The following is a 27587-nucleotide window of genomic DNA, read 5'->3' as shown; positions in this document are numbered from 1 at the left end:
TCTCAGCAACTAATTATAGGTTAATTGGTCAGCTTGATTTATTTTCATCTCTCCATCTGCAATGTAAAGTTTTATTTATAAGGTTAGAAACACAAGACAAGGGGACACAAAGGCAAGAAAGTTAGAGGGGACTGGCAGGGATGTCACACATGAGGTACCTGCCAGGGCCTTGATTCTCTTGCTGTTGTTGGCCTCCAAAGTCAGTGCTCAGCTTTCTCACTGATTGTGGGAAGGGGGCGTCTGGGCTGCGCCTCTCCACAAGGCGTCTGGTCACAGCAGAATTCACAAGAACCACCCTCGCAAGTGGCAGCCGTAGGAAGCTGAAGACACAGCTCCGAAGAGCTCGGTAAACTTACTAGGGGCACTGGGGCAGCATGTCTTGACCTTGGGCTCCCCTCAAAGACATGTGCCTGGCATTTTCACTTGGAATTTCTGGTGCTGTTTTGAAAACCCTCTTTCCTCACTCAGGATTAGGGTGATAGCGATAACTTCAGAGTTACTTGTTTTCTTCAGGGAAAATAATTCAACCAATAGTTTCTACTATTATTGGTATGTGACTTGCAGCTTTCCTCCCAGGGCAGTGGTGCCCCAGGGGCCATTTGAGACCCGTGCTGCACATGGTGGAGGACAGCTGCTTTGGTGGCTTTAGGCAGCCTCTGATGCCTGTCCCACGGCCAGGCCTCTTGTGCAGGATGCAGCGAGCCAGAGACCTCGTGTTCCCTGATGCCCCTGGTTCTTGGGAAGGTAGGGGAGCAGGGCTTGCCCTAGGGCCCTCTAGGAATAGGTGAGCGTTGAAGCGGCCTGACGGTGGCCAGAAGACTTAAAACATCAAACAGAGCTTCAGTGGCCTGTTGGATAATACTGAGTGGTCCAACACGTGTCATCTGAGACCTAGAAAAGCAGGAGGGAGGGTGGAAGGCAGGCAGAAAAACATTGGAAGAAACCATGGCTGAAATTTTCCCAAATACAAGACATGTAAGCCCACAGATCCATGAACCTCAGCAGACAGACCAAAAACCCCACCAAAACCCACTTCAAGGCTCATGATAATCTGATGAAGACCAAGAATGAATAAATCTTAAAAGCAAACGAAACAGGCATGTTATGTACTGGTGAGCAAAGACAAGGATGACAAGCGACTTCTCATCAGGAACAGACATGCCGGAATGACGTCTTCAAAGTGTTGAAACTTAAATTCCATATTCAAAGAAAACAGAAATGAAGGCAGAGTGGACCTTTTCCAGACAAACCAGCGCTGAAGGAATCGTCCAGCAGCCTTGCCTTACGAGAAACGTTCAGTTGTTTAGGTGTGGGAAAGAGATACTGGGTGGAAGCCGATCTTCAGAGAATGAGGAGCACCAGGTGGGAAGTGTGTGGTAAGTATAGAAGCTTTCTCCCTTTGTCTAAAAGATTTTTTCTTTAAAATTAACTTTTTTTCTTTTAATTAATTACTTAATTTTGGGCTATGTTGGGTCTTCGTTGCTCCACGTGGGCCCTGCATTGGCAGGCAGAGTCTTAACCACTGTGCCACCAGGGAAGTCCCTAAAATTAACTTTTAAAAGCAAAAATAATAATGGTGGTTTTAACATAAGAAGTAAAAGGCACGACAACACAAAGGGTGTTGCAGGAGGATGGAGGCTCCTACCTCGTGTATACAGTGGTGTGCTACGTAAAGGTAGACTGTGGTAAGCAGAAGAGACCTGCTGTAAGCTCTAGAGGAGACCACTAAAAAAGAAAGAGGTACAGCTGGCAAACTAATAAAGGAGTAAAATAACCTTCCTAAAATAAAAGAAGGCAAGAAAAAGAAGAACAAAGGACAGATGGGACAAATAGAAAACAAGATAATAGGCTTAAACCCAACTCTTATGGACTGAATTGTGTCCCCTCCCCCCAAACTCATATGATACTGCATCTGGAGATGGGGCCTTTAAGAAGGCAATTAAGGTTAAATGAGGTCCTAAGGGTGGGTCCCTGATCCAGTAGAACTGGTGTCCTTGTAAGAGAGAGAGACACCAGGAACGCACACACAGAGGAAAGACCACATGAGGACCCAGGGTGGGTGGTCTGCACACGAGGAGAGAGGCCACAGGAGGGACCAGCCCTGCCAGTACCCTTGTCTTGGACTTCTAGCTTCCAGAACTGAGAAAATAAATGTTGTTTAAGCCACCCAGGCTGTGCTGGTTTGTTATGGTAGCCCTAGAAGACTAATACACCAACCATTTAAATAATTTTATTAACTGTAAAGGGCCAACCACTCTGGTTAAAAGGCAGAGATTTTAACTAGAGATTGTTAACATTGGATGAAAAAGCATGACACATCAATGTTGTCCATAGAAATTTTCAGTGTAAAGATACAGACAGGATAAAAGTGAAAGTTTAGAAAAATACATAACATAAAAACACAAATAAGAAGAAAAAGTGCTATATTAATATCAGTAGATTTCAGGAAAAGAAATAGTACCAGAAATAAAAAGACATTTACTAACAAAAAAAATGTCAATTCATCAAGAAGGCATAGCAATCTTAAATGTATGTGCACCTAATAACAGAGCTTCAAAATACATGAAGCAAAAACTGGTGGGACTAAAGAAAGAATTGGACAAATACACAATTGAAGTGGGAGACTGTAATACTTGTCTCAGCAACTGTAGACAAAACCTTCAACCAACTTGAGGAATTGGCATCTGTACAGCTCCCGGCATTCTTTCCTAGAGCTCATTCACTAAGATAGGCCATATGCTGGATCATGAGACAAGTCTCAAGAAATTCAAAAGGATTGAAACTGTACAGAGTGTACTGTGACCACCATGGAGTTAAATTAGAAATCAGTAACAAAAAGACTTAGAAAATCCCAAATATCTGGAAATGAAACAATACATTTCTAAATCATCTATAGTAAAAAATAAAAGCACGAGGGGAATTAGAAAATATTTCAAGCTGAATGAAAATAAAAACATGACGTCAAAATTTGTGGGATGTAGCTAAAGCAGTGCTTAGAGAAATGTTTACAGGCTTACATATTAATGCTGTAGATAAGGTTTAAAATCAATGATTGGGCTTCCCTGGTGGCGCAGTGGTTGAGAGTCCGCCTGCCGATGCAGGGGACGGGGGTTCGTGCCCTGGTCTGGGAAGATCCCACATGCCACGGAGCAGCTGGGCCCGTGAGCCATGGCCGCTGAGCCTGTGCATCCGGAGCCTGCGCTCCGTAATGGGAGAGGCCACAGCAGTGAGAGGCCCGCGCAAAAAAAAAAAAAAAATCAATGATTTAATTGTCCATCTTAAGAATCTTAAAACCAAAGTAAGTAGAAGGAAGGATATACCAGACAAAAGGGTAGAAGTCAAATGCTACAGAAAACATAAAAGAAGATCAATGAAACCAAAAGTTGATGCTTTGAGAAAAGTAACAAGCCTCTAGTCTGACCAAGTAAGAAAGAAAACAACCTATATCGGGAATACAAAAGGGTACCTCACTATAGATCCTGCAGAAATAAGTCGTCCAGCCTGCCCCCCTAAGCCTGGCCACCCTTCTCCCTGGATCACACGGTTCCCACATGCTCTGCTTTACGTGCTCCTGCAAAAACCTGCTAATACTGTTTCTGCACTTGCACATTTGGTTTTCTGCCTCGGCTGGACCTATTAGTCCTCAGAGGCGTAACACCTCAGAGAAGATAATAAGGAAATATGAGCTATGTAATGCCAATACTCCACAATGTAGATGATGTGGACAAATTCCTCAAAAGACACAGTTGTTGTCTAGATGGGCATGAGAAGAAATGGAAAACTTAAGTGACTTTATGTCTATTTAAGAAATTGAATCAGAAACTAAAAGCTTTCCTGGAAGAAAACTTTAAGCTCACTGGCTTTGCTGGTGAATTTATCAACTATTTAAGAGAGAAATAGCAATGTAACACAACATCCAGAAAATGGAGGAGGGAACACTTTGCAACTCATTGTATAAGGTCAATATGACCTTATATATAAGGTCATATTGGTCATATTGTATATGACTCTACAACCAGACCAGGACATTACAAGAAAAGGAGATACAGATCAATTTCCCTCATGAATATAGAAAATACTTAAAATATTAGAAGTTGAATCCAGTGATGTGTTAGAAGGGAAGTGCATTATGACCAGGAAACTGGCAGGATGTTCCCAGGTCCATGGCTGGAGGGTACCACCTTGAGGGTTTTCTTGTGGGGGGGGAAGAAATGGCATTGTAAGTGTGAGGGGAGGGGCCAGCGGAGGGGAGCTACTCACGCCCGGCCCTGTTCTCAGGAGGCTGGTGGGGCATCTGCCCTGGGGCCTTCCTCAGAGGCCGCTGTCCACGTTCCCGCCGACCTGTCAGCTCTGTCTCGGGATGCAACCCTTCTCCGCAAATCCCACCCGATATTGGGTGGGTGACGTTACGCTAAGCTGTGAGTCTGGGGAAGGCAGGGCTGCGTTCTGCATGGAGATTCCTCCCCCTCCCCCTGCCCTCGAGGCATCGAGGCTTCCGCTGAAGGGGAGAGAAGACCCTGCTCCTGTTCTGGGCTGTGTCCTCAGGCAGAGCAGCAGGCGACCCACCTGCTGCATTTGGAGCCAGGAAACAGCGCTGAGTTTATGCCCCTCCCGGGTAGTTAGTGGGAGTGGAGGGGGGTCACGGAGGTCACCCTGACCAAGGACTGCAATCTGGCAGGATTCTGCATGTGGTTGGTCCAGACAGCCCTGGGCCCTGGCCAGGGGTCCTCGGGTCCAGTAATGGTCAGTGTCCCTGACACTCAGTGCTGGTGGCCTGTGTGGGGACACTGACGTGCTGTCTGGACCCTCTGGACTAGGGGAGTGTGGTTGGCAGGTGGCCTCCAGCTGCCAGCTCCCTCGAACCCGCTGGGGCTGCATGGGCTGTGGGGGCCATCGAGGGGCTCCCGGCCCGCCTTCCTTGCGTCCATGGCCTCCTCTCCCTCAGGGTTGCAGCCCAGAGTTCTTGCTGTTCCTGGGACATGCCAGAACCTTCCTGTCTGGGCCTCGGCCTGCGCTGTTCCCTGCGCTGGGGTGCCCGTCCCGCGAGGTCGCAGGCGCCCCCTCCCCACCCTCCCGCCCCTTCCCCTCCCTCCCGCCCCCTCCCCTCTGCTCCTTCGTGGCCGCGGGGCACCGCTGCTTTAAGGGCGACATCACAAGGGTGCGGAAGGCCAGGGGCGTGGAACTCCGGGCTCTTCTCTTGGTGTTTCTGGAGCGCCCCTGGGCTCTGGATTTCCACCTCCATGGGACCACGGGCCCGCACGTGAGCACTGAGGACGCGGCCATGGCTGAGGGCAGCGAGCTGGTGAACAGGCTCATGATCGAGAATGCAGACCTCAGGAAGCAGGTGCGCCTCATGAAGGAGAACCAGATGCTGAAGCGGCTGCTCAGTGAGAGCTGCCAGGAGAGCTGTGGGCGCGGGGGCTGCGACCTGCTCATCCCCAAGGCGCCTGCCTACCCTGAGGCCTGCTCGCCTTGCAGTGCAGGTGAGCCCGGGCCTGTGTCCTCAGGCGGGTCCGCACCTGGGAGGAGGGCGGACAGGTTACCCGCTTGGGCTGGTGGGGCTCTGTGTCCGTGGTGGCCGCCGAGGTGCTGTCACAGAGGCTACAAACAGCACGTCCAGGTCCACCAAGGTCAGCCCGGGGGTGCTGGTGGGGCCGGCCGTGTGCGCCTCTCCTTTCCTGGGAGCCGGGCCCGCCGGGCACGCTCAACCCTCGTCCTGGGCAGCTTCGCCCGCCGCGCTGGCCGTCAGTCAAGGCCCGTCACCTGGACCCCACGACAGGAGTGGGAAGGGCGCCCAGGAGGGGGGAGCTGCAGCATCACCAGCAGGAAGTGAGTGAGGAACCGTAAAACAGCGCGCCCTGTGGGAGCCGCTGCAGAGGCCGTGACACTTGCTGTGAGTCAGTTGGCTGTGCTTTAAGCATTTTCATATGTGGAGCATGATTTAGGGCATGGTTGGAGCCCTGACCTTGGTCTGAGTGGTTGGGATGTGGACAGTGGGCCCCTGACCAGGCAACCTCCTTGTCTCTGGAGGTGGTGATCACTCACTGCCCAGTAGGGCGGGCAGAGTCCACACCCCAGCCCTCGCCTGGGGGTGCCCGCGCCTGTGGACCTGCCATCTCTTGGGATGAGCTGTTTTTAACGACAGGGTGTGAGATGGTTTCCTTTCCTTTTGGAAGCAGTTGAAGCTGCTTCCAAAGCTGCTGCCAGTTCCGCAGCAGGATGCCCGGCTGCTCCGGGGACCTCCGTTGTGTGATCACCTCCTGGAGTCCACCGAATGCCTGCTGCCACCCTGAGCAAGCAGGCCCACGTGGAAGGTGGCACCATCACCCATCAGCCCCCTGCACGCAGCTTGTGGGCGCAGGGCCCCGTGAGCGAGCGTGTCCCCAGGGTGCGAGGGTCCCTCACGGCATCTCCACACCTTCAGCCTCAGGGGGGCCTTGAGGAAGGAGCTCAGACAAGCAGGGGGTCCTCGTGGGGGATGGAGGGTAAAGGAGGGGGCCCTGCCGGAGCTCAGGACACACACTTGTCCCCGGGCGCTTGCTGAGGAGGGGCTGGCCTCACGGTGCTGTGTCCCGCGTGTGACGCCTGCAGAGCGTCCGTGCCGCCTTCGCAGCCTACGAGGGACGCCTAGTGCACGGAGGCTCATGGGGCACTTGTCCCAAGGCCTCGCCTGCACTGTGACAACTGTCAAGAGTCACCTGCCTCGTGCCACTCTGTCACCCTTCATCCCAAGAATGGGCCTACCCTCAGGGCTCAGAGCCATCCACGTGGTCAGCGGGCACAGGCTCTCTGGGACCCCCCCTCACTGGGCTGGAAGGGTGGGCTGCGGGCGAGGTACAGGCCCTCGCTCAGGCTGGACTGTTCCCCGTCAGAGTCCAAGTCGGGCCAGAGTCTCCGGGACCATGGCCAGCACCCCGCCTGTGGGCAAGCCCAGATCCTGCCGGACAGCAGTCTTAGCAGGAGCCCCAGCCCCTGGCCAGCCCGCGGCCACCAGGCCTTCCACAGAGAGGCCTTGGAGCCCCAGCTGCAGGGCGTGGGCCAAGGTCGGCATGGGCCCCAGCCATCCTCAGGGTCACCTCCATGCCCAGGGTTCAGCCTTCGGCAGAGGGTGCAGCCTTGGCCTTGGGGCTGGACTTGGAGAGCCAGCGGGTGTTCCTGCGAGCAGCTCAAGGCACAGACGGGAGAACTGCACACAGCAGCGGCTCACTGTCTGCATTCGAAACAGGACGTGCTCTGAAGACCCGTTTTTCCCATTTACCAGAGTCGCTCAGGGAACGTAACTGCCCCCAGGCTGAGCCTGAGCTCCTGACCCCACCCCCAGAGGCAGCCGCTGCCAGCATCTACTCGGCGTCTCTCTGACATCGTAGGTGGCTCTGTGTGTGTCTAGGAATCCTTTTAGTTTACGTAAATGGGGCTGAGCCGTTCTACACTTTGATTTCCCCAACCGTCCATCTTGCTGTCATTGCCCATCAGCCCTCTCCTGGAGGGCACACTGTTCCCTGTGGGTTCACCACAAGCCCTTCAGCCTGGACCCCACGACAGGAGCTCCTTTCCAGCTCCCTGTGACCACGGATGGCCCCACGTGTGCATCTGCGGCCTGCCGAGGGGTAGCTGTCGGGAAACCCTTAGGTCAAAGGCCACGTGCAGTTGAAACGTTGAAGAGGACACTGGGGCCCTCTCCAAAAGGCTGCGGCCTCTACACCCTGCAGCTTCCCAGTACACGGCCTCACCTGTGGGAGCTGAGCCAGGCCACACCAGGGTCTCCTGGGGCCGCTTCGAGCAGATGGTACACATGATCCAAGGGACAGAGGCGGGGCGGCCTCGACCGCCCCGGCCCCTCCCTCCTGGGCCTGATTCCTTCAGACCATCCTGGTCCCCGAGCCCCTCGAGTCATGGAGCCTCCGCTGTTGCCTGGACTCCTTGCTGTCCTGGGTGCAGTGTCAGGTGATTTAAGTAGTTTCTGAGTATCTCTCTGCCTCTTTCCCTTTAACACTGTGATGTGGCTGTTTCTGTATTGTTATAAATATATTTCAAATGGCTGTGTAATATTCCAAAAATCAGATGAACCACAATTTAATGAACTCTTCTTATGTTTGAAATGACAGTTCTTTTTTCTTACGCCGAGGTAGATACCACAGCAAAATACTTTATATTTAGGGTTATTTCCTTAGGGTATGTTTTCCTAAAGGTAGAATCACTGGCTCAGAAGGCAGCGGTAATTCTTTTCACATTTCTTCTGCGTACATTTACCCAGAGGATGATTTCATCTACTGCAGTTTTATTAAGCTCTTTTGGCTCTGTTTCTTCAAGCCTCTTCAGCCAGGTCTCACACATAAATCTTTCACGTTAATTAGTTTATCCCTGGAGCACTTTATGTTACTTGTTGTAATCATGGATGGGATTTCTTTTTCCACTGTATTTTCGTTATCAGTGTTGCTGTGTTTTGGAAAGCTGTTGATTTGTAGATATTTATCCTATGTCCAGCCTGTTCATAAGCTGTTTTATTCTGCTAAGTTTTTCAGTTCATTCTCCTATGTTTTCTAAGTCTATAGTTGCTCTGTTTACAAACGATCATTTTAAATGAGGTTGGCAGCTCATACACTTGTTTCTGTCTTTGTCTTTGTTCCTCAGAACTCCCAGGACCTTTGGCCTTGGCAGCCTCCCCGCTATCCTCCTGGTGGGTGGTGGGCAGTGAATGGCCCTGTCAGCCCAGGGATCGGGGTGTGTGCAGTCTGGGTGCTGGGGAAGTCTTTCTAGTCCTTTTTTTTTTTTTTTTTTTTTTTGCGGTACGCGGGCCTCTCACTGTTGTGGCCTCTCCCGTTGCGGAGCACAGGCTCCGGACACGCAGGCTCAGCGGCCATGGCTCATGGGCCCAGCCGCTCCGCGGCATGTGGGATCTTCCCGGACCGGGGCATGAACCCGCGTCCCCTGCATCAGCAGGCGGACTCTCAACCACTGCGCCACCAGGGAAGCCCGTAGTCCTTATTTTTAAAGAACAAAAAAAAAAGAATTAAGAAACGGCTTATTTTGTTAAATTTTTATGACCTCGTTTCGGCGTCGGCGGAAGTGCCCTCAGCTGCTTCTCACAGCTCGTCTGTGGGGTCTTGTTATGCTGCTTCTTTGAGAGACCCCGTGGGTCCTGGGTCTGAGCTGTGTCTGTTGTGGCATCTGTTTGGCTGGGGCTTTGCTTAGGATCTCTGGACTCTGTTCCTACATGAATCTGGGCTACAGTTTCCTTTCTGTGGGCTGTCTTTGCAGGGATTTGATATCAGAGTTGTGACAATTTATAACCTTAATAATCAAGCATCTTTTAATTTTTTCAGTGTTCCAACCTCGTTTATATGATGTAGGGATTGTGAATTGTTTGCGAACTTGAAAGAACTCACTCACCAACCAATCACCCAGGCCTGCAGCCCTTTGCAGCATAACTATTCTGTAACTTCTAGGTTTTCCTTTTTTGCTTATTGGTCCATTTAGGTTTTCTGCTTCTGAGTCATTTAAAATAATTTCCCAGATGATCTCTCCTTTTATTAAAATTTTCAATTAATATTCAATTGTATATAATATCAATACTTTTATAATTTAAACATTATCTTCCTAGTCATTCTTATATCACTTTTCTCATTTCCAATTTTATTCCTTTATGTTTTCTGTTTCTCTAAAGTAGCTTTCCACAGTTTCGCTATCTCATTGGGCTTCCCAGAGATGTTTCGAGTTTATTTCTGCTGCCATTTTTATTATTTTCTAACTTTTTCTTTCTTCAAGAGTTCATTCCCATATGAATGTTTAATTTTTTGGTGATGTTTTAGAAGTAATTAAAGGATTTAAGTTACTAATTTCACTCTAAATACAGTTTTTGTTTTATAAAGTATTTTTCTTAATTTATCTTTTGGCTGCGTTGGGTCTTTGTTGCTGCAATGCAGGCTTTCTCTAGTTGTGGTGAGCGGGGGCTACGCTTTGTTGCGGTGCATGGGCTGTTCATTGCATGGCTTCTCTTGTTGTAGAGCATGGAATCTAGGCGCGTGGGCTTCAGTAGTTGCAGCACATGGGCTCAGTAGTTGTGGCTCACAGGCTCTAGAGTGCAGCCTCAGTAGTTGTGGTGAACGGGATTCCTTGCTCCGCAGCATGTGGAATCTTCCTGGACTAGGGCTTGAACCCATGTCCCCTGCATTGGCAGGCGGATTCTTAACCGCTGTGCCACCAGGGAAGTCCCTCTAAATACGGGATTTAAAAATAAATTTATTTTATTTATTTTTTCATGCAGCAGGTTCTTATTAGTTATCCATTTTATACATATTAGTGTATATATGTCAATCCCAATCCCCCAATTCATCACACCACCACCCCCGCCCACCACTTTCTCCTCTTGCTGTGCATACGTTTGTTCTCTACATCTGTGTCTCTATTTCTGCCCTGCAAACCGGTTCATCTGCACCATTTTTCTAGGCTCCACATATATGTGTTAATATACGATATTTGTTTTTCTCCTTCTGACTTACTTAACTCTGTATGACAGTCTCTAGATCCATCCACGTCTCTACAAATGACCCAATTTCGTTCCTGTTTATGGCTAATATTCCATTGTATATATGTACCACATCTTCTTTATCCATTCTTCTGTCGATGGGCATTTAGGTTGTTTCCTGGCTATTGTAAATAGTGCTGCAATGAACATTGGGGTGCATGGGTCTTTTTGAATTATGGTTTTCTCTGGATATATGACCAGTAGTGGGATTGCTGGGTCATACGGTAATTCTATTTTTAGTTTTTTAAGACACCTCCATACTGTTCTCCTTAGTGGCTGTATCAATTTACATTCCCACCAACAGTGCAAGAGGGTTCCCTTTTCTTCACACCCTCTCCAGCATTTGTTTTTTGTAGATTTTCTGATGATGCCCATTCTAACTGGTGTGAGGTGATACCTCATTGTAGTTTTGATTTGCATTTCTCTAATGATTAGTGATGTTGAGCAGCTTTTCATGTGCTTCTTGGCCATCTGTATGTCTTCTTTGGAGAAATGTCTATTTAGGTCTTCTGCCCATTTTTGGATTGGGTTGTTTGGTTTTTTTAGTATAGAGCTGCATGAGCTGTTTATATATTTTGGAGATTAATCCTTTGCCCATTGATTCGTTTGCAAATATTTTCTCCCATTCTGAGGGTTGTCTTTTCGTCCTGTTTGTAGTTTCCTTTGCTTTGCAAAAGCTCTTAAGTTTCATTAGGTCCCATTTGTTTATTTTTGGTTTCATTTCCATTACTCTAGGAGGTGGATCAAAAAAGATCTTGCTGTGATTTATGTCAAAGAGTGTTCTTCCTATGTTTTTCTCTAAGAGTTTTATAGTGTCCAGTCTTACATTTAAGTCTCTAATCCATTTTGAGTTTATTTTTGTGTATGGTGTTAAGGAGTGTTCTAATTTCATTCTTTTACATGTAGCTGTCTAGTTTTCCCAGCACCACTTATTGAAGAGACTGTCTTTTCTCCACTGTATATCCTTGCCTCCTTCATCATAGATTAGTTGACCGTAGGTACGTGGATTTATCTCTGGGCTTTCTATCCTGTTCCATTCATCTATATTTCTGTTTTTGTGCAAGTACCATATTGTCTTGATTACTGTAGCTTTGTAGTATAGTCTGAAGTCAGGGAGTCTGATTCCTCCCACTCAGTTTTTTTTCCCTCAAGATTGCTTTGGCTATTCAGGGTCTTTTTTGTCTCCTTACAAATTTTAAGACTTTTTGTTCTAGTTCTGTAAAAATGCCATTGGTAATTTGATAGGGATTGCATTGAATCTGTAGATTGCTTTGGGTAGTATAGTCATTTTCACAATATTGATTCTTCCAATCCAAGAACATGGTATATCTCTCCATCTGTTGGTATCATCTTTAATTTCTTTCATCAGTGTCTTATAGTTTTCTGCATACAGGTCTTTTATCTCCCTAGGTAGGTTTATTCCTAGGTATTTTATTCTTTTTGTTGCAATGGTAAATGGGAGTGTTTCCTTGATTTCTCTTTCAGATTTTTCATCATTAGTGTATAGGAATGCAAGAGATTTCTGTGCATTAATTTTGTATCCTGCAACTCTACCAAATTCACTGATTAGCTCTAGTAGTTTTCTGGTGGCATCTTTAGGATTCTCTATGTATAGTATCATGTCATCTGCAAAGAGTGACAGTTTTACTTCTTCTTTTCCAATATGTATTCCTTTTATTTCTTTTTCTTCTCTGATTGCCGTGGCTAGGACTTCCAAAACTATGTTGAATAATAGTGGTGAGAGTGGACATCCTTGTCTTGTTCCTGATCTTAGAGGAAATGCTTTCAGTTTTTCACCATTGAGAATGATGTTTGCTGTGGGTTTGTCATATATGGCCTTTAATATGTTGAGGTAGGTTTCCTCTATGCCCATTTTCTGGAGAGTTTTTATCATAAGTGGGTGTTGAATTTTGTCAAAAGCTTTTTCTGCATCTATTGAGATGATCATATGGTTTTTATTCTTCAATTTGTTATTATAGTGTATCACATTGATTGATTTGCATATGTTGAAGAATCCTTGCATCCCTGGGATAAATCCCACTTGATCATGGTGTATGGTCCTTTCACTGCATTGTTGGATTCTTTTTGCTAGTATTTTGTTGAGGATTTTTGCATCTATATTCATCAGTGATATTGGTCTGTAACTTCCTTGTTTTGTAATATCTTTGTCTGGTTTTGTTATCAGGATGATGGTGGCCTCCTCGAATGAGTTTGGGAGTGTTCCTTCCTCTACAATTTTTTGGAAGAGTTTGAGAAGGTTGGGTGTTAGCTCTTCTCTAAATGTTTGATAGAATTCACCTGTGAAGCCATCTGGTTCTGGACTGTTGTTTGTTGGAAGATTTTTAATCACAGTTTCAATTTCATTACTTGTGATTGGTCTGTTCATATTTTCTATTTCTTCCTTGTTCAGTCTTGGAATGTTATACTTTTCTAAGAGTTTGTCCATTTCTTCCAGGTTGTCCATTTTATTGGCATAGACTTGTTTGTAGTAGTCTCTTAGGATGCTTTATATTTCTTCGGAGTCTGTCGTAACTTCTCCTTTTTCATTTCTAATTTTATTGATTTGAGTCCTCTCCCTCTTTTTCTTGATGAGTCTGGCTAAGGTTTTATCAGTTTTGTTTATCTTCTCAAAGAACCAGCTTTTAGTTTTATTGATCTTTGCTCTGATCTTTATGATTTCTTTCCTTCTACTAACTTTGGGTTTTGTTTGTTCTTCTTTCTCTAGTTCATTTAGGTGTAAGGTTACTTTGTTTATTTGAGATTTTTCTTGTTTCTTGAGGTAGGCTTGTATTGCTATAAAATTCCCTCTTAGAAAATCTTTTGCTGCATCCCGTAGGTTTTGGATCATTGTGTTTTCATCGTAATTTGTCTCTGGGTATTTTTTGATTTCTTCTTTGATTTCTTCATGATCTCTTGGTTATTTAGTAATGTATTGTGTAGCCTCCACGTGTTTGTGTTTTTTTTACATATTTTCCCCTGTAATTGATTTCTAATCTCATAACGTTGTGGTCAGAAATTTTGCTTGATATGATTTCAATTTTCTTAAATTTACCAAAGCTTGATTTGTGACCCAAGATATGATCTACCCTGGAGAATGTTCTGTGCACACTTGAGAAGAAAGTGTAATCTTCTGTTTTGGGCTGGAATGTACTATAAATATCAATTAAATCTATCTTGTCTATTGTGTCATTTAAAGCTTGTGTTCCTTATTGATTTTCTGTCTGGATGGTCTGTCCATTGGTGTAAGTGAGGTTTTAAAGTCCCCACTATTATTGGGTCACTGTGGATTTCCTCTTTTATAGCTGTTAGCAGTTGCCTTAAGTACTGAGGTGCTCCTATGTTGGGTGCATATATATTTATAATTGTTATATCTCCTTCTTGGATTGATCCCTTGACCATTATGTAGTGGCCTTCCTTGTCTCTTGTAATATTCTTTATTTTAAAGTCTATTTTATCTGATATGAGTATTGCTACTCCAGCTTTTTTTTGATTTCCATTTTCATGGAATATCTTTTTCCATCCCCTCACTTTCAGTCTGTATGTGTCCCTAGGTCTGAAGTGCGTCTCTTATAGACAGCATATAGATGGATCTTGTTTTTGTATCCGTTCAGCAAGCCTGTGTCTTTTGGTTGGAGCATTTAATGCATTCACGTTTAAGGTAATTATCAATAAGTATATTCCTACTACCATTTTCTTAACTGTCTTGGGTTTGTTTTTGTAGGTCCTTTTCTTCTCTTGTGTTTCCCACTTAGAGAAGTTTCTTTAGCATTTGTTGTAGAGCTGGTTTGGTGGTGCTGAATTCTCTTAGCTTTTGCTTGTCTCTAAAGCTTTTGATTTCTCCATCGAATCTGAATGAGATCCTTGCTGGGTAGAGTAATCTTGGTTGTAGGTTCTTCCCTTTCATCACTTTAATAATACCATGCCACTCCCTTCTGGCTTGTAGAGTTTCTGCTGAGAAATCAGCTGTTAACCTCATGGGAATTCCCTTGTCTGTTATTTGTCGTTTTTCCCTTGTTGCTTTCAATAATTTTTCTTTGTCTTTAATTTTTGTCAGTTTGATTATTACGTGTGTTGGCATGTTTCTCCTTGGGTTTATCCTGCCTGGGACTCTCTGCACTTCCTGGACTTGGGTGGCTATTTCCTTTCCCATGTTAGGGAAGTTTTCAACTATAATCTCTTCAAATTTTTTCTCAGGTCCATTCTCTCTCTTTTCTCCTTCTGGGACCCCTATAATGTGAATGTTGGTGCATTTTAATGTTGTCCCAGAGATCTCTTAGGCTGTCTTCATTTCTTTTCATTCTTTTTTCTTTATTCTGTTCCGCGGCAGTGAATTCCACCATTCTGTCTTCCAGATCACTTATCCCATCTTCCTCGGTTTTGCTGCTATTCATCCTTCTAGTGTATTTGTCATTTCAGTTATTGTATTACCCATCTCTGTTTGTTTGTTCTTTAATTCTTCTAGGTGTCTGTTTTTTAATTCTTCTAGGTCTCTGTTAAACATTTCTTGCATCTTCTCGACCTTTGCCTCCATTCTTTTTCCGAGGTCCTGGATCATCTTCACTATCATTATTCTGAATTCTTTTTCTGGAAGGTTTCCTGTCTCCACTTCATTTAATTGTTTTTCTGGGGTTTTATCTTGTTCCTTCATCTGGTACATAGCCCTCTGACTTTTCGTCTTGTCTATCTTTCTGTGACTGTGGTTTTTGTTCCACAGGCTGCAGGATTGCAGGACCAGGAAGAGCTTCTACCTTAACGGTACAGCGGGCCAGGGGTGGGTGCAGGGTGGGAGGCGCTGCTGGGGAGAGTGGTCCGGGCTCTGTGCTGCTGCATTTATCTGTGTCAGTATTGATTCCAATACACAGTGTCTCAATGACTATAGCTTTATAATAAGACTGTAAATCAGATGGTATAAGTTCTTCAACTTTGTTCTTTTTGTCCAAGTTGTTCTGCCTATTCTAGGTTCTGTATGAATGTTAGAATCAACTTGCCCATTTCTACAAGAAAACCTTGCTGGCATCTACATTGAAAATTGGTTGTTCACAGTCTTCTGTTGGAAGAAGATTCTATCTAGGACTTTACAGTTAGAGAGGAGAAGTCACTGCCTGGCTTCAAAGCTTCAAAGGACAGGCTGACTCTCTTGTTAGGGGCTAATGCAGCTGGTGACTTGAAGTTGAAGCCAGTGCTCATGTATCTTCTGAAAATCCTAAGGCCCTTAAGAATTATGCATTTATCATCTGAAAATCCTAAGAGCACTCTGCCTGCGCTCTATAAATGGAAAACAAAGCCTGGATAACAGCACATCTGTTTGCAAAATGGTTTACTGAATATTTTAAGTCCCCTACTGAGACCTACTGCTCAGAAAAAAAGATTCCTTTCAAAATATTACTGCCCATCAACAATGCACCTGGTCACCCTGGAGCTCTGATGGAGATGCACAATGAGATAAAGGTTGTTTTCATGTCTGCTAACACAACATCCATCCTGTAGCCCATGGATCAAGGAGTCATTTTGACTTTCAGGTCTTATTATTGAAGAAATACATTCCGTAAGGTTACAGCCACCACAGACAGTGATTCCTCTGATGGATCGGGGCAAAGTCAATTGAAACCTTCTGGAAAGGATTCATCATTCTAGATACCATTAAGAACATTCATGATTCACGGGAAGAGGTCAACATATCAACATTAACAGGAGTTTGGAAGAAGTTGGTACCAACCCTCATGGATGACTTTGAGAGGTTCAAGACCTCAGTGTGGGGCTTCCCTGGTGGTGCAGTGGTTAAGAATCCGCCTGCCAATGCAGGGGATACGGTTTCGAGCCCTGGTCCTGGAAGATCCCACATCCTGTGGAGCAACTAAGCCTGTGCGCCACAACTACTGAGCCCGCACACCACAACTACTGAAGCCCGCATGCCTAGAGCCCGTGCTCCGCAATAAAAGAAGCCACCTCAATGAGAAGCCCTCGCACCGCAACAAAGAGTAGCCCCTGCTTACCGCAACTAGAGAAAGCCTGGGCGCAGCAACGAAGACCCAATGCAGCCAAAAACAAAACAAAACCAAACCCTAATATTCGATTATTTTTTTTAAAAAAGACCTTAGTGGGGGAAATAACTGCAGATGTGGTGGAAACTGCAGGAGAACTAGAATCAGAAGTGGAGCCTGAGATGTGACTGACTTGCTGCAATCTCAGGATAAAGCCTTCATAGATGAGGAGCTGCTTTTTATGGATGATCTAAGAAAGTGGATTCTTGAAATGGAATCTACTCCTAGTGAAGATGCTGTAAAGATTGTTGAAATGACAACAAAGGATTTAGAACATTACATAAACGTAGTCAATAAAGTAGCAGCAGGGTTTGAGAGGATTAACTTTAATTTTGAAAGAAGTTCTGTTGTGGGTGAAATGCTATGAAACAGCAATGCATGCTACGGAGGAATTATTCTTGAAATGAGGTGCAGTCAATGTGGCAAACTTCACTGTTACCTTTTTAAAGAAATTGCCACACCAACCCCAGCCTTCAGCAGCCACCACCCTGATCAGTCAGCAGCCATCAGCACTGAGGCAGGGGCCCTCCCCAGCAAAAAGGTTGTGACTCACTGAAGGCTCAAATGATGGTTAGCATTTTTTAGCAATAAAATATTTTAAAATTAAGGTATGTACATTGGAGTTTTTTTGGACGTAATGTTATTGCACACTATAGACTACAGTATAGTGTAAAACTAATTTTATGTGCACTGAAAAACCAAAAAAGTTCATGTGACTTGCTTTAGTGTGATATTTTGCTTTATTGTGGTGGTCTGGAACTGGATCAGCAATATATCCAAGGTATGCCTGTATATCTCTCCATTTATTTAGTTCTTTAAAAATATTGCTCAAGCCACCGTCCTCGTTAGTATAGTGGTGAGTTTCCCCGCCTGTCATGCCGGAGACCGGGGTTCGATTCCCTGACAGGGAGGCAACACGCCCTCGGGACTTCCCTGGTGGAGCAGTGGTTAAGAATCCGCCTGCCAATGCGGGGGACTCAGGTTCGAGCCCTGGTCTGGGAAGATCCCACGTACCGCAAAGCACCTAAGCCCATGCGCCACAACTACTGAGCCTGTACTTTAGAGCCCGTGAGCCACAACTACTGAGCCCGTGTGCCACAACTACTGAAGCCCGCGCACCTAGAGTCCGTGCTCCGCAACAAGAGAAGGCACTGCAATAAGAAGCCCGCGCACCACAACGAAATCCCAACGCCTCCAATAAATAGATAAATAAATAAGTTAAAAAAATATTGCTCAGCAATATTTTATAGTCTTCTGTGTACAGATCTTGCACATTTTTGTTGAATTTATCCCTCAGTATTTCATGTTTTTGATGCTGAAAAATAAATAGTATTGTTTTGATCAATATGAATTTCGGATTGGTTCTAGTATACAGTAACACAATTGGTTTTGTATATTGACCCCATGATGGTTAATTTTATTTGTCAACTTGACTGGGCCATTAGGTGCCCAGATATTTGGTCAAACATTATTCTGGGTATTTCTGTGAGGACGTTTTTGGATGAGTTTAATATTTAAATCAATAGACTGAGTAAAGTAGATTGACTTCCTTAATGTGGGTGGGCCTCATCCAATCACTTGAAGGCCTGAATAGGACAAAAAGGCTGACTCTCTCCTAAGTAAGAGGGAATTCCTCCTGCCTGACTGCCTTTGGATTGCAACTGAAATCTCAGCTCTTATGCCTCCAGTCCTTTGAACTGGAGCCACACCATTGATTCTCTTGTTTCTCAGACCTTGAGCTCAGACTGAGACTATATCATCAGCTCTTCTGAGCCTCCAGCTTGCTGACTCACCCTCACAGATCTTGGGACTTGTCAGTTTTCATAATCACACACACACACACACCACATATGGTTCTGTTTCTGTTTCTCTAAAGAACCCTGACAAATAGAACCTTGTATCTTGCAACTTAACTGAACTCACATATTTGTTCTAGTAGTTTTTTTTTAGATTCTTTAGGATAGATACCATGTCATTTGTGAATAAAGACAAAGTTATTTTTTCATTTCTAATCTGTATGCCTTTAATTTCTTTTTCTTGTCTTATTGCATTGGCTGGAACAGTGTTGAATAGAAATGGTGACAGTGGGCATTCTTGTCTTTTTTGGATGTAGGGGGAAAGCATTCCGTCTGTCACCATTAAGTATGATGTTAGCTAAGTTTTGTAGATGCCCTCCATCAGGTTGAGGAAGTTCCCTTTAATTCCTTGTTTGCTCAGAGTTATCCTGGATGTATTTTGGAATTTGTTGAATGCTTTTTCTGCACCTATTGAGATGAGCATTTGGTTTTCATTTGTAGTTTGTTAATATGGTAAATAACATTGATTGATTTTTGAATTATAAACCAACCTTGCATTACTGAGATAAACCTCACTTGGTCATGATGTATTATACTTTTTTGTATTGTTTGATTCAATTTACTAAATTTTTGTTAAGAATTTTTGCAGTCTGTGAGGGATATTGGTCTATAGTTTTCTTATGTCATTTTTTGACTTTGATATTGGGTTAATGTCAGCCTCAGTGAATAAGGAAGAAAGTGTTCCATTCTCTTTAATTATCTAGATGAGTTTGTGTAGAATTGGCATTATGTATTCCTTAGGTGTCTGGTAAAATTCATCACTGAAACCATCTGAGCATTGAATTTTCTTTGTAGGAACATTCTCTCCCCACCCCAACAAATTCAATTTCCTTAGTTGATATAAGGCTGTTCAAATTTTTTTTATTTCTTCTTGAGTGAGATTTGGTAGTTCACTCACAAAAAAAGATACAAAAGTGAGCTTTTGTATCTTTTAAGGAATTGGTTCATTTCATCCGAGTTGTTAAATTTATTGGCATAAAGTTGTTGTTAATATTACATTATTATCCTTTTAATGTCTGTAAAATCTGTGGTGATGCCGTCTCTCATTTCTGATAGTGGTAATTTTTGTCTTCTTTTTTTCTGTAATAAGTCTGGATAGAGGTTTATCAATCTTACTGACATTTTTTCTTTGAGGAATAGGTTTTTGGCTGGATCTTGGAAGGCCCAAGTTGGCTAGACATGATTTCTAGATCCTCTCAGGTGTAGCTCGTTTCTTCTGCCTAATTTATACTTTAGGGAAGCAGGGAGAAGGATTGATTTCTGATGAGATAAATGTATTAATACAGAAGGGGGAGTTTGCAGCCTGCTCCTCCATGGGCCCCATTTTCCCTAACATGTTTCTGTGCAGTGTATCTGGTTCTCAGCTTTAATTCCTGGGTACCTTGTACAGCACTGCTAAGTGATTAAGGAAGGAGAACACTGAAAACTATAAAACATGGTTGAAAGAAATTAAGACCTAAATAAATGGAAAAAATCTTGCAGTCATGGCTTAAAAGACTTACTATGATCAAGATGGCAAAACTCCCCAAATTGATCCACAAATCTCAATGCAAATCCTTATCAAAATCCCACCTGGCTCCTTTGCAGAAATTGACGTGCTGATCCTAAAATTTGTATGGAAATGCATGGGACTCAGAATAGGCAAAGCAATCTTGAAAAAGGAGAATAAAATCGGAGGACACACATTTCCCAATTTCAAAAGTTACTATAAAGTTACAGTAATCAACAGCATGGTACTGGTATAAGAACAGGCATACAAGTCGATGAAATAGAATAAGTCCAGAGATAAACCCATGCATTTACAGGTTTGATCTTTGACAAGGGTTCCAAGACAATTCAGTGGGGAGAGAAGAGTCTTTTCACAAACGGTGCTGGGAAAGTGGATATCCAGGTGCAAAATAATGAAGTTGGACTTCACACAATGTAGAAAATTAACTAAAAATAGATCACAGACTTAAAAGACCTAACACCATAAAACTCTTAAAAGAAAACATAGACATAACTCTTATGACCTTGGATTTGGCAATAGAGTCATAGCTGTGACACCAAAGGTATGAGCAACAAAAGGAAAAACAGATATATCAGACTTTATCAAAGGTAAACACTTTGGTATTTCAAAGGAACATTTCAAAAAAGTGAAAAGTCAACTCACGGAATGGGAGAAAATATGTGTAAATCATGTATCCGATAAGGGAACAGTATCCAGGATATATAAGAACACTTACAACTCCTCAGTAAAAGACAAACAGTCCAATTAGAAATGGGCAAAGAATTTAAATAGACATTTCCCCAAAGAAGGCAGACAAATGGCCAATAAGCACGTGAAAAGATGTTCAGTATCCTCAGCCATCAGTGAAATGCAAATGAAAACTGCAGTGAGACACCACTTCACATCCACCAGGATGGTTATAATAAAAAAGACGGACGGGGCTTCCCTGGTGGTGCAGTGGTTGAGAGTCCGCCTGCCGATGCAGGGGACGCGGGTGCGTGTCCCGGTCCGGGAAGATCCCACATGCCACGGAACGGCTGGGTCCGTGAGCCATGGCCACTGAGCCTGCGCGTCTGGAGCCTGTGCTCCGCAACGGGAGAGGCTACAACAGTGAGAGGCCCGCGTACCGCAAAAAAAAAAAAAAAAAAAAAAAAGACGGACAATAAGCAGTGTTGGAGAGGGAGTGGGGGAATTGGAACCTACACACCTTGCCGCTGTGGAAAACAGTCTGGCAGTTCCTCAAAAAGTTAGACATAGAGTTACCTCGTGTCCCAGCAATTCCATTCCTAGGTATATCACCGAAAGACCTGAAAACATTTGTCCACACAAAAATGTTTATATGAGCGTTCATAGCAGCATTATTCATATTAGCCAACAAGTGGAAGCAGCCCAGATGCCTGTCAATGGAGGAATGGGTCAACAGAATGTGCTGTATCCATACAACGGAATGTTGCTCAGCCATAAATAGGACTGAAGTCCTGACACACGTTGCCACATGGACGCGCCCTGAGAACATGCTGGGTGCATGAAGCCAGTCACGAAAGGCCACACACTGTGGGACCCCACTATATGAAAGGCCCAGAGTAGGTAAGTCCACAGGGCCAGAGGCGGGTGTGTGGCTGCAGGGCGAGCCGCGAGTGAGTGCTAGTTGGGTACAGGGTTTTGTAGACTGTGGTGATGGCTGTACGACTTGGTGAATATACTAAAAGCCACTGGATTGCATATTTGAAAAGAGTGAATTTTATAATGTGAATTACACCTCAATAAAAAGAGTTAAAAGTCATTGGGACGCAGCGAGCCCCTCAACCTCAGTTCCTTTGTGTGTAAGTGGAGCCTGAGGCCCCTCGAAGGCTCATCGTGAGGATAAGTCAAACCACGGAAGGACCAGAGACGCTCCTGGAGGAGGGAACGGAAGCAGCCCGGCTCAGCTGGGTTGGTTGCTCGGGGCCTCAAGGGCCCCTCTGAGGGGGTCCGAGCCCCTGTTACCAGGAACCTCCCCGTCACCTGCCTCCCTGTCCTGCCGCTCCGGCCGCAGCCGCCAGATTACTTTCTCGACACCCTCTGTGGCTCCCTGTCTCCAGCATTTCTCCTGGGCCCTCGGACACCTGGCTCTCTGCCTCCCCCAACCCTGTGACCTTGTGACCCCAGGGCCCTCACAGGGCTCTGGGTCTTGTGGCTCAGGGTAGGCCCCCTGCCCCGGGCACCCACACCCCCTCGGCCCCCATGCTGGCCCTCCCATCTGCCCGGCCCACATCCCCTGAGACCTGGAGTGCTCTGAGTTCGGCCTCGTCCTCCCCACTCAGCACCTGCACAGGCGCGGCCGAGGGAGCGGAAGGACGGATGTCCCCCCAGCCTCTCCTGGTGTCCACAGAGGAGGAGGCTGCCGATCCCTGGCCTTGATAAGCCCGTGCTGACTGGCAATCACGTTCCTGTGGAGAGTGACCGGGCGGGGTTCTGGGATGGGGGGCTGTGTGGACAGTCACAGGATGGGGCCGAGGGAAGCAGAACGAGGTCACGGGCAGGGCTGGTCCTGGAGCCCAGCGCTCACGCCCACACAGACAGCCCGCAGGGGCAGTTCAGCAACTCCCCGGGCCACTGAGCCCTGCCGGCATGGCTGGGGAGTCAGGCCGAGCTCTCTGTGTGCTGGGGGTCCTGAGCCTTCGGTGGGCACAGGTGTTTGTGGGTAACAGGACCGGGGGGCCGGCTCTCCACGCGGAGCACCTATCTCGTTTGTGCACTGCCCGCCCGGTGGACGGACCTGGCAGGGCTGCACCATCCGACACCCTTGGAAGGGGTTTGGATCACGGGCGGGTTTGAAGGTTGCAGGGCTTTTAGGAAAAGCTTTAGAAATGGGCACGTTACTAAATGTCTCCCGTGGGGAGGAAAGGGCAGAGCGTGGAAGGCACCGGATGCTGTGCCGAGAGCCCGCGCCCCCCAGCCGGGCGTGTCCTGGTCGCTGAGGGCGCCCCGGGCCTCGTGAGGCAGGCCCTTTCTCACCCAGCCGTCTCTCAAGGTCAGGTGCACCCGGTGATAACAGTGGGCAGTGTGACCTTCAAAGAGCACAGTGGTTTTGAAGGGTATTGATCGTATCACGGTTGTCAGGTGGAAGACTTGCTGACATCGGAGACTGCTGTGGGGAGGGGAGATTTGGGAGCAGGTTTTGGAGGGGAGGGCGGTTGATGTGCTGGGGTGACGGTGGGCAATAATTAAAATTAGAATCTGCCAGCGCAGCAATCCTATTCACAACAAAGGAAAGTCTTATTACCGAACAAGCACTAGCCCAGCATGCGAGGCACGCGGGCTGCCGAGACAGAGCTACGCAGACTGGATCCACACGTGTTACTTACATGTCCTTCAGTTAACCAGACCCACCCTCAGGTGGGGGACACGCCTAGCCCGTCCCGAGTTCACCTGGTCTCCGGGCTGGGGCCTCTGAGGGGTCAACTTAGACTGGGTGCTGAGCAGACTCGGGGACAAGAAAATAATGCTGGGCTGTGAAACAGGCTTTTAGAGTGTTTACGCCCACTTTGTTGGGGAGTGGGGGAGGGATGGAGAAAGGACCTGGGATCAGGGTGCTCAGGGAACATGCCAAGAACGGGGAGGAAAGGAAAGCTCTCTTTCCCCTTTGGCAACAGAAAATTCAAAGTTTCCTTTTAAATTTGTGTTGGCCTCACAGTGGAGGGCAGGTGTCAGTGGGGAGGAGGGTGCCCCCTCAGGTCACAACCAGGGCCTTGCGGAAGGCTCTGCTGGGCTCCCGAGGCTTCACCGCAAACGCACAGTGTCTGCGTTCGGGTCGGTCCTCTCCCTGAAATGGACCCTGGAGCACAGGCAGGAGGAAGGTGGGTGGCCCCTGACCCTCCGAGTCCTGGCCAGCCTGTCTCACTGGCCCCCCCGCCCCCCTCCCCCTTGCAGAGATCCAGAGCTTTGCCGGCACCGAGAAGGACGGGCGCATCGTTGGGGAGATCGCCTTCCAGCTGGACTGGCGCATCCTGGCCTATGTCTTCCCAGGGGTGACCCGGCTCTATGGCTTCACTGTGTCCAACATCCCTGAGAAGATCAAGCAGGTGCGCCTCCCTGCCTGGGGGCCCTCCCTGCCCTAGAACACCCCCTGCCCCGGGGTCCCCTTGCTGCCCCATCACACGTGGTGCCCACGCAGCTGCAGCCCTGGGCGAGCCTGAGTGGTGTCTGAGGCAGATGTGCCGGGGACACGATGAGCTGGTCCCATCTCAGGAGTGGCTCCAGGCCGGGGAGTACTTTGACGCTTAGCCCCAGCTGGCAAGACACCTTCTGCGAGCCTGGGGTGCCGCTCCCTGCTCTCCCTGGCACTGTGCTGGAGGGCAACTGGGGGACGGCTCCCCTGGTGGGGGCCTGGCTGTGGGCCTCAGTGTCACCACCTACACAGCTGCGCTAGGGGAATCTAGCCCCTGCCCTGCCCCCGGCCCTGGGCCTGGGCCTCACCTCCCGCCCCACTCCACGGCCCCGCCTGCGGGTTCCCGGCTCTGCCCGCCCGCCCGCGCCTGTGCCCACAGACGTCCATCAAGTCCCTGGACGGCTCAGTGGACGAGAAGAAGCGGCTGGAGCTGACGCACCGCTACCTGACGCTGACGGCGTGCCTGGAGAGGCTGGGCTACAAGCGCGCTGTGCACCCCGTGTTCAGCGAGTTCCTCATCAACACCTACGGCATCCTGAAGCAGCGGCCCGACCTGCGCGCCAACCCGCTGCACAGCAGCCCGGCCGCCCTGTGCAAGTTGGTCATCGACGTCGTGCCCCCCAAGTTCCTGGGCGACTCGCTGCTTCTGCTCAACTGCCTGTGCGAGCTCTCCAAGGAGGACGGCCGCCCGCTCTTCGCCTGGTGAAGCCTCCGACCCGCGCCTCCCTGCAATAAACGCGTGTTGTAACCCGGGCGCCACGCTCCTCGTCCGCTCTCCGGAGGGCGCGCTGAGGGCGCCAGGGCCCGGTACGCCTACGCCTGCGCTGTCCCGACACGCCGGCCGGCGCCCGGCCGCCCGCCCGCCCGCCCCACAGCCCAGACCTGCACAGCGGGTCGCACTCTATTAAAAGTCGTCTGTTTGCTGTTCCTCCTTTACCGCTGCTCTTTGAGGGCAGAGGCCCCGCTGTGTTTGGAACGAGGCCACCAACCCTGAGGACCCGCCAGCACACACGGCACCTGGTCCCCTCCCCTGGGGTCGCAGTGCCTCCTCTTGGAAGGGCAGCGGTCCGTCCCCCTGCGGGTTTCCCCGAAGGCGGAGCCTGGGGCAAGGATTCCGCAGCAGGCAGGGCAGCTGCAGAATCTGCAGGGCGGAGTGAAAACACAGGCCCCTTTTTCAAAAGTCAGGAATTGCAAGACAGCGACTGCAGCGCTTTAAACCACGTGCCCGCGTGCAGCTGTGTGGGTGCGCCCTGCCGGCGAGGCTGGCGCAGGACGGGCAGTTTACTTGGGAGATGATTCAAGGAAGCAGGAGCCCCCAGGGGAAGGGGAGCCAGTGTGCAAAGGGCGTCGATTTTCTGCCTGGTTCTGGGATCGAGAGCCCTGGTCCCTTTGGTTGGAAGGTGGCGGTAGAAACCAGCAACCGGGTGCTGGTGAGATGGCTTTTTCCTGTAAGTGGTGGAGCTTTCTAGGGTCCCCTATTCAGGAGCTATTTTTAGCACCTGCCAAAATTTTTAATGTCTCAAAACTGCCCCCAAGAACTGGTCCCACTCCCCTGAGATAGAAAAAAAATAGAAAAGAAAAAAAAAAACTGGTCCCAGCATCACACTGGGTCCTGTCCCTGCATCTTGCGTTCACAGCCGTAGCCAAGCCCTGGCCCAGAACCGTCTCTGTAGGACACACAGCCCCACTCCTGCCAGAGCCCTCTGGCCCCCAACTCTCCTGGAGCCTGGAGAGGGCAGGTGGCCCCCTGAGGCTCTGCAGTCAGGACACCTTCCTGGTTCCTTCTCTGCTGTAGGTATGAGGATGAAGGTGCTAGGGCGCCCTGTCCCTTGGTTGTCACAGCCTTGTGTGTCCCAGATGCACTGGCCCCTGTCGCAGTCAGCTCAGGTGCTGTAACAAATACCACCGACAGGGCGGCTTAAACAATAGAAATTTATCATCTCACAGTTCTGGAGGCTGAAATCTGCGATCCAGGTGCAACAGGGCTGGTTCCTCCTGGGGCCTCTCCCCGGGCACGTGGACAGCCGTCTCCTCCCTGTGTCCTCACATGGTCATCACTCTCTGTGGGTGTCTGTGTCCTAATCTCATAAGGATGCCACTCCTATGGGATCAGGCCCACTCTAGTGACCTCATTTTAACCTCATTATCTCTGCAAAGACCCTGTCTCCAGGCACAGTCATGCTGGGATTAGGCCTTCGACATATAAATTTGGGGGCGGGGGTCACAATTCAGCCCTTAACAGACCTCATCCCTCCCAGCTGCCAGACACTACCCTTGCTGAGACTCCCCACCACCTGGGGGCCCTCTGCAGGACGCAGGGCCGTCTGGTGGGCACTTTGGGCCCCCTCCCCTGGGCCTGCGGGCTCTTTCGGGTGGGACCTGGCGTCGGGGCCTGAGTTTGGAGAGCTGCCCTGGTTAAGCCCTCGCAAAGGACCAGGTGCTGCCGGGGTGCCCACGTCCCCTCCTGGGACCCGGGGGTCAGGATGGCCATCACCCACGTTCACCCACAGTCAGCCCAGGGAGCCACAGCTGGACAGGACGGGCCTGCCCCTAGCCTCCAGGGTCTCTGGGCTCGCCCAGCCCTTCTCCCTCTTCCAGTCCCCGTGAGCAGCTGCTGGAGGGGGGGGCTTCCCAAGGACCAGAGAGCTGCTGACCCGAGGGATCTGGGCATCCCCTCTCCTGGCCCTGTGGTGACTGGCCCAGACGCTGACCCCACAAAGGCCGCGTGGGGGCCTGCTTCCGGGAGGAGCACGGATGGCTGCAGTCTGCTCTTGGGAGGGAGGGGTCTGTGGGGGTCCATGTGCTGGCAGGATGACCATGTGATCGGTGGGCCTTTGCAGAATGGAAACAATCCCCTGTTCAAAAATCACGAAGGACTTCAAGACGGTGTTGACTCGAGCTGGCTCTCTGGGCTCAGGGCCCTGTGCTGCTGACCTGGGGTGCGTCGCCCTCGTGGGGACCCTCCGGCCTCGGGGAGCACAGCCAGCAGCCGGGAGAGCTGGGCCTCACCTGCCCGCCCCGCCGGCAGACACGCACCCGCACACACTCACCCCCTGCCCCTTCTCCTGCCCGACCAGGCGCGCTGCCCTCTGCTGAGAGCCAGGGCTGGTGCCGGGGCCTCACACGTGGTCCCTCTCACCCCTGCAGCCCTGAGGCTTGGCTGTTCTGCCAAGGAACGAAAGGCCTGGAGGGTCACCGGACGGTCACCCAGAGGGTCACCAGGGGGCCCTGGACCCAGCTGGGCCTCAAGCCTGGGCTGACCTGAGCCGCCGCCTGCCGAGGACCCTCCCCCGAGGGTCCAGGCCACGGGCACTTCCCTCGGCGGAGCCCACGCCCACGTGGGTGGAGGCCTCAGTCCTCGCCCTCCACTGGCAGCCTCTCGGGTCCTGGCTCTGCCCCTCCCCCATGTACTCGGTTAATAAGAAGCCTGGCCCTGGGGTGGGGCGCCGCCCGAGGGCATAAAGGCCCTGCTGGCCTCCTTCCCACCTCTGCTGGCGAGAGGAGCGTCTACAGCAGGGCTTGGACC

The 27587-nt window shown here is 48.6% G+C and overlaps 1 protein-coding gene across 1 annotated transcript; it reads left to right on the top strand.

The window, feature by feature from the left end:
• The first annotated feature begins 98 nt into the window (after positions 1-98).
• SPATC1L (spermatogenesis and centriole associated 1 like) lies at positions 99-24982 on the top strand. Its single transcript, XM_073804656.1, has 4 exons — positions 99-5829; positions 15240-15280; positions 23824-23975; positions 24441-24982. The coding sequence occupies exons 1-4, from the start codon at positions 4877-4879 to the stop codon at positions 24765-24767; spliced, it is 1473 nt and encodes a 490-aa protein (XP_073660757.1). The 5' UTR covers positions 99-4876; the 3' UTR covers positions 24768-24982.
• The last annotated feature ends 2605 nt before the right edge of the window (positions 24983-27587 follow it).

The sequence above is a fragment of the Tursiops truncatus genome, chromosome 4 (assembly GCF_011762595.2).
Source record: "Tursiops truncatus isolate mTurTru1 chromosome 4, mTurTru1.mat.Y, whole genome shotgun sequence".
Classification (NCBI taxonomy): domain Eukaryota; kingdom Metazoa; phylum Chordata; class Mammalia; order Artiodactyla; family Delphinidae; genus Tursiops; species Tursiops truncatus.
The sequence above is the reverse complement of the archived record's forward strand: the minus strand, read 5'-3'. Positions and strand labels throughout refer to the sequence as shown.

Excerpts from the sequence above, each read along its gene's own strand:
- SPATC1L (XM_073804656.1), top strand. The coding sequence starts at position 4,877 with ATGGGCTGTGGGGGCCATCGAGGGGCTCCCGGCCCGCCTTCCTTGCGT. Across the intron at positions 5,830-15,239 it reads TGCAGCATCACCAGCAGGAA|GCTGCAGGATTGCAGGACCA; the intron begins GTGAGTGAGGAA and ends TTTGTTCCACAG. Across the intron at positions 23,976-24,440 it reads TCCCTGAGAAGATCAAGCAG|ACGTCCATCAAGTCCCTGGA; the intron begins GTGCGCCTCCCT and ends CTGTGCCCACAG.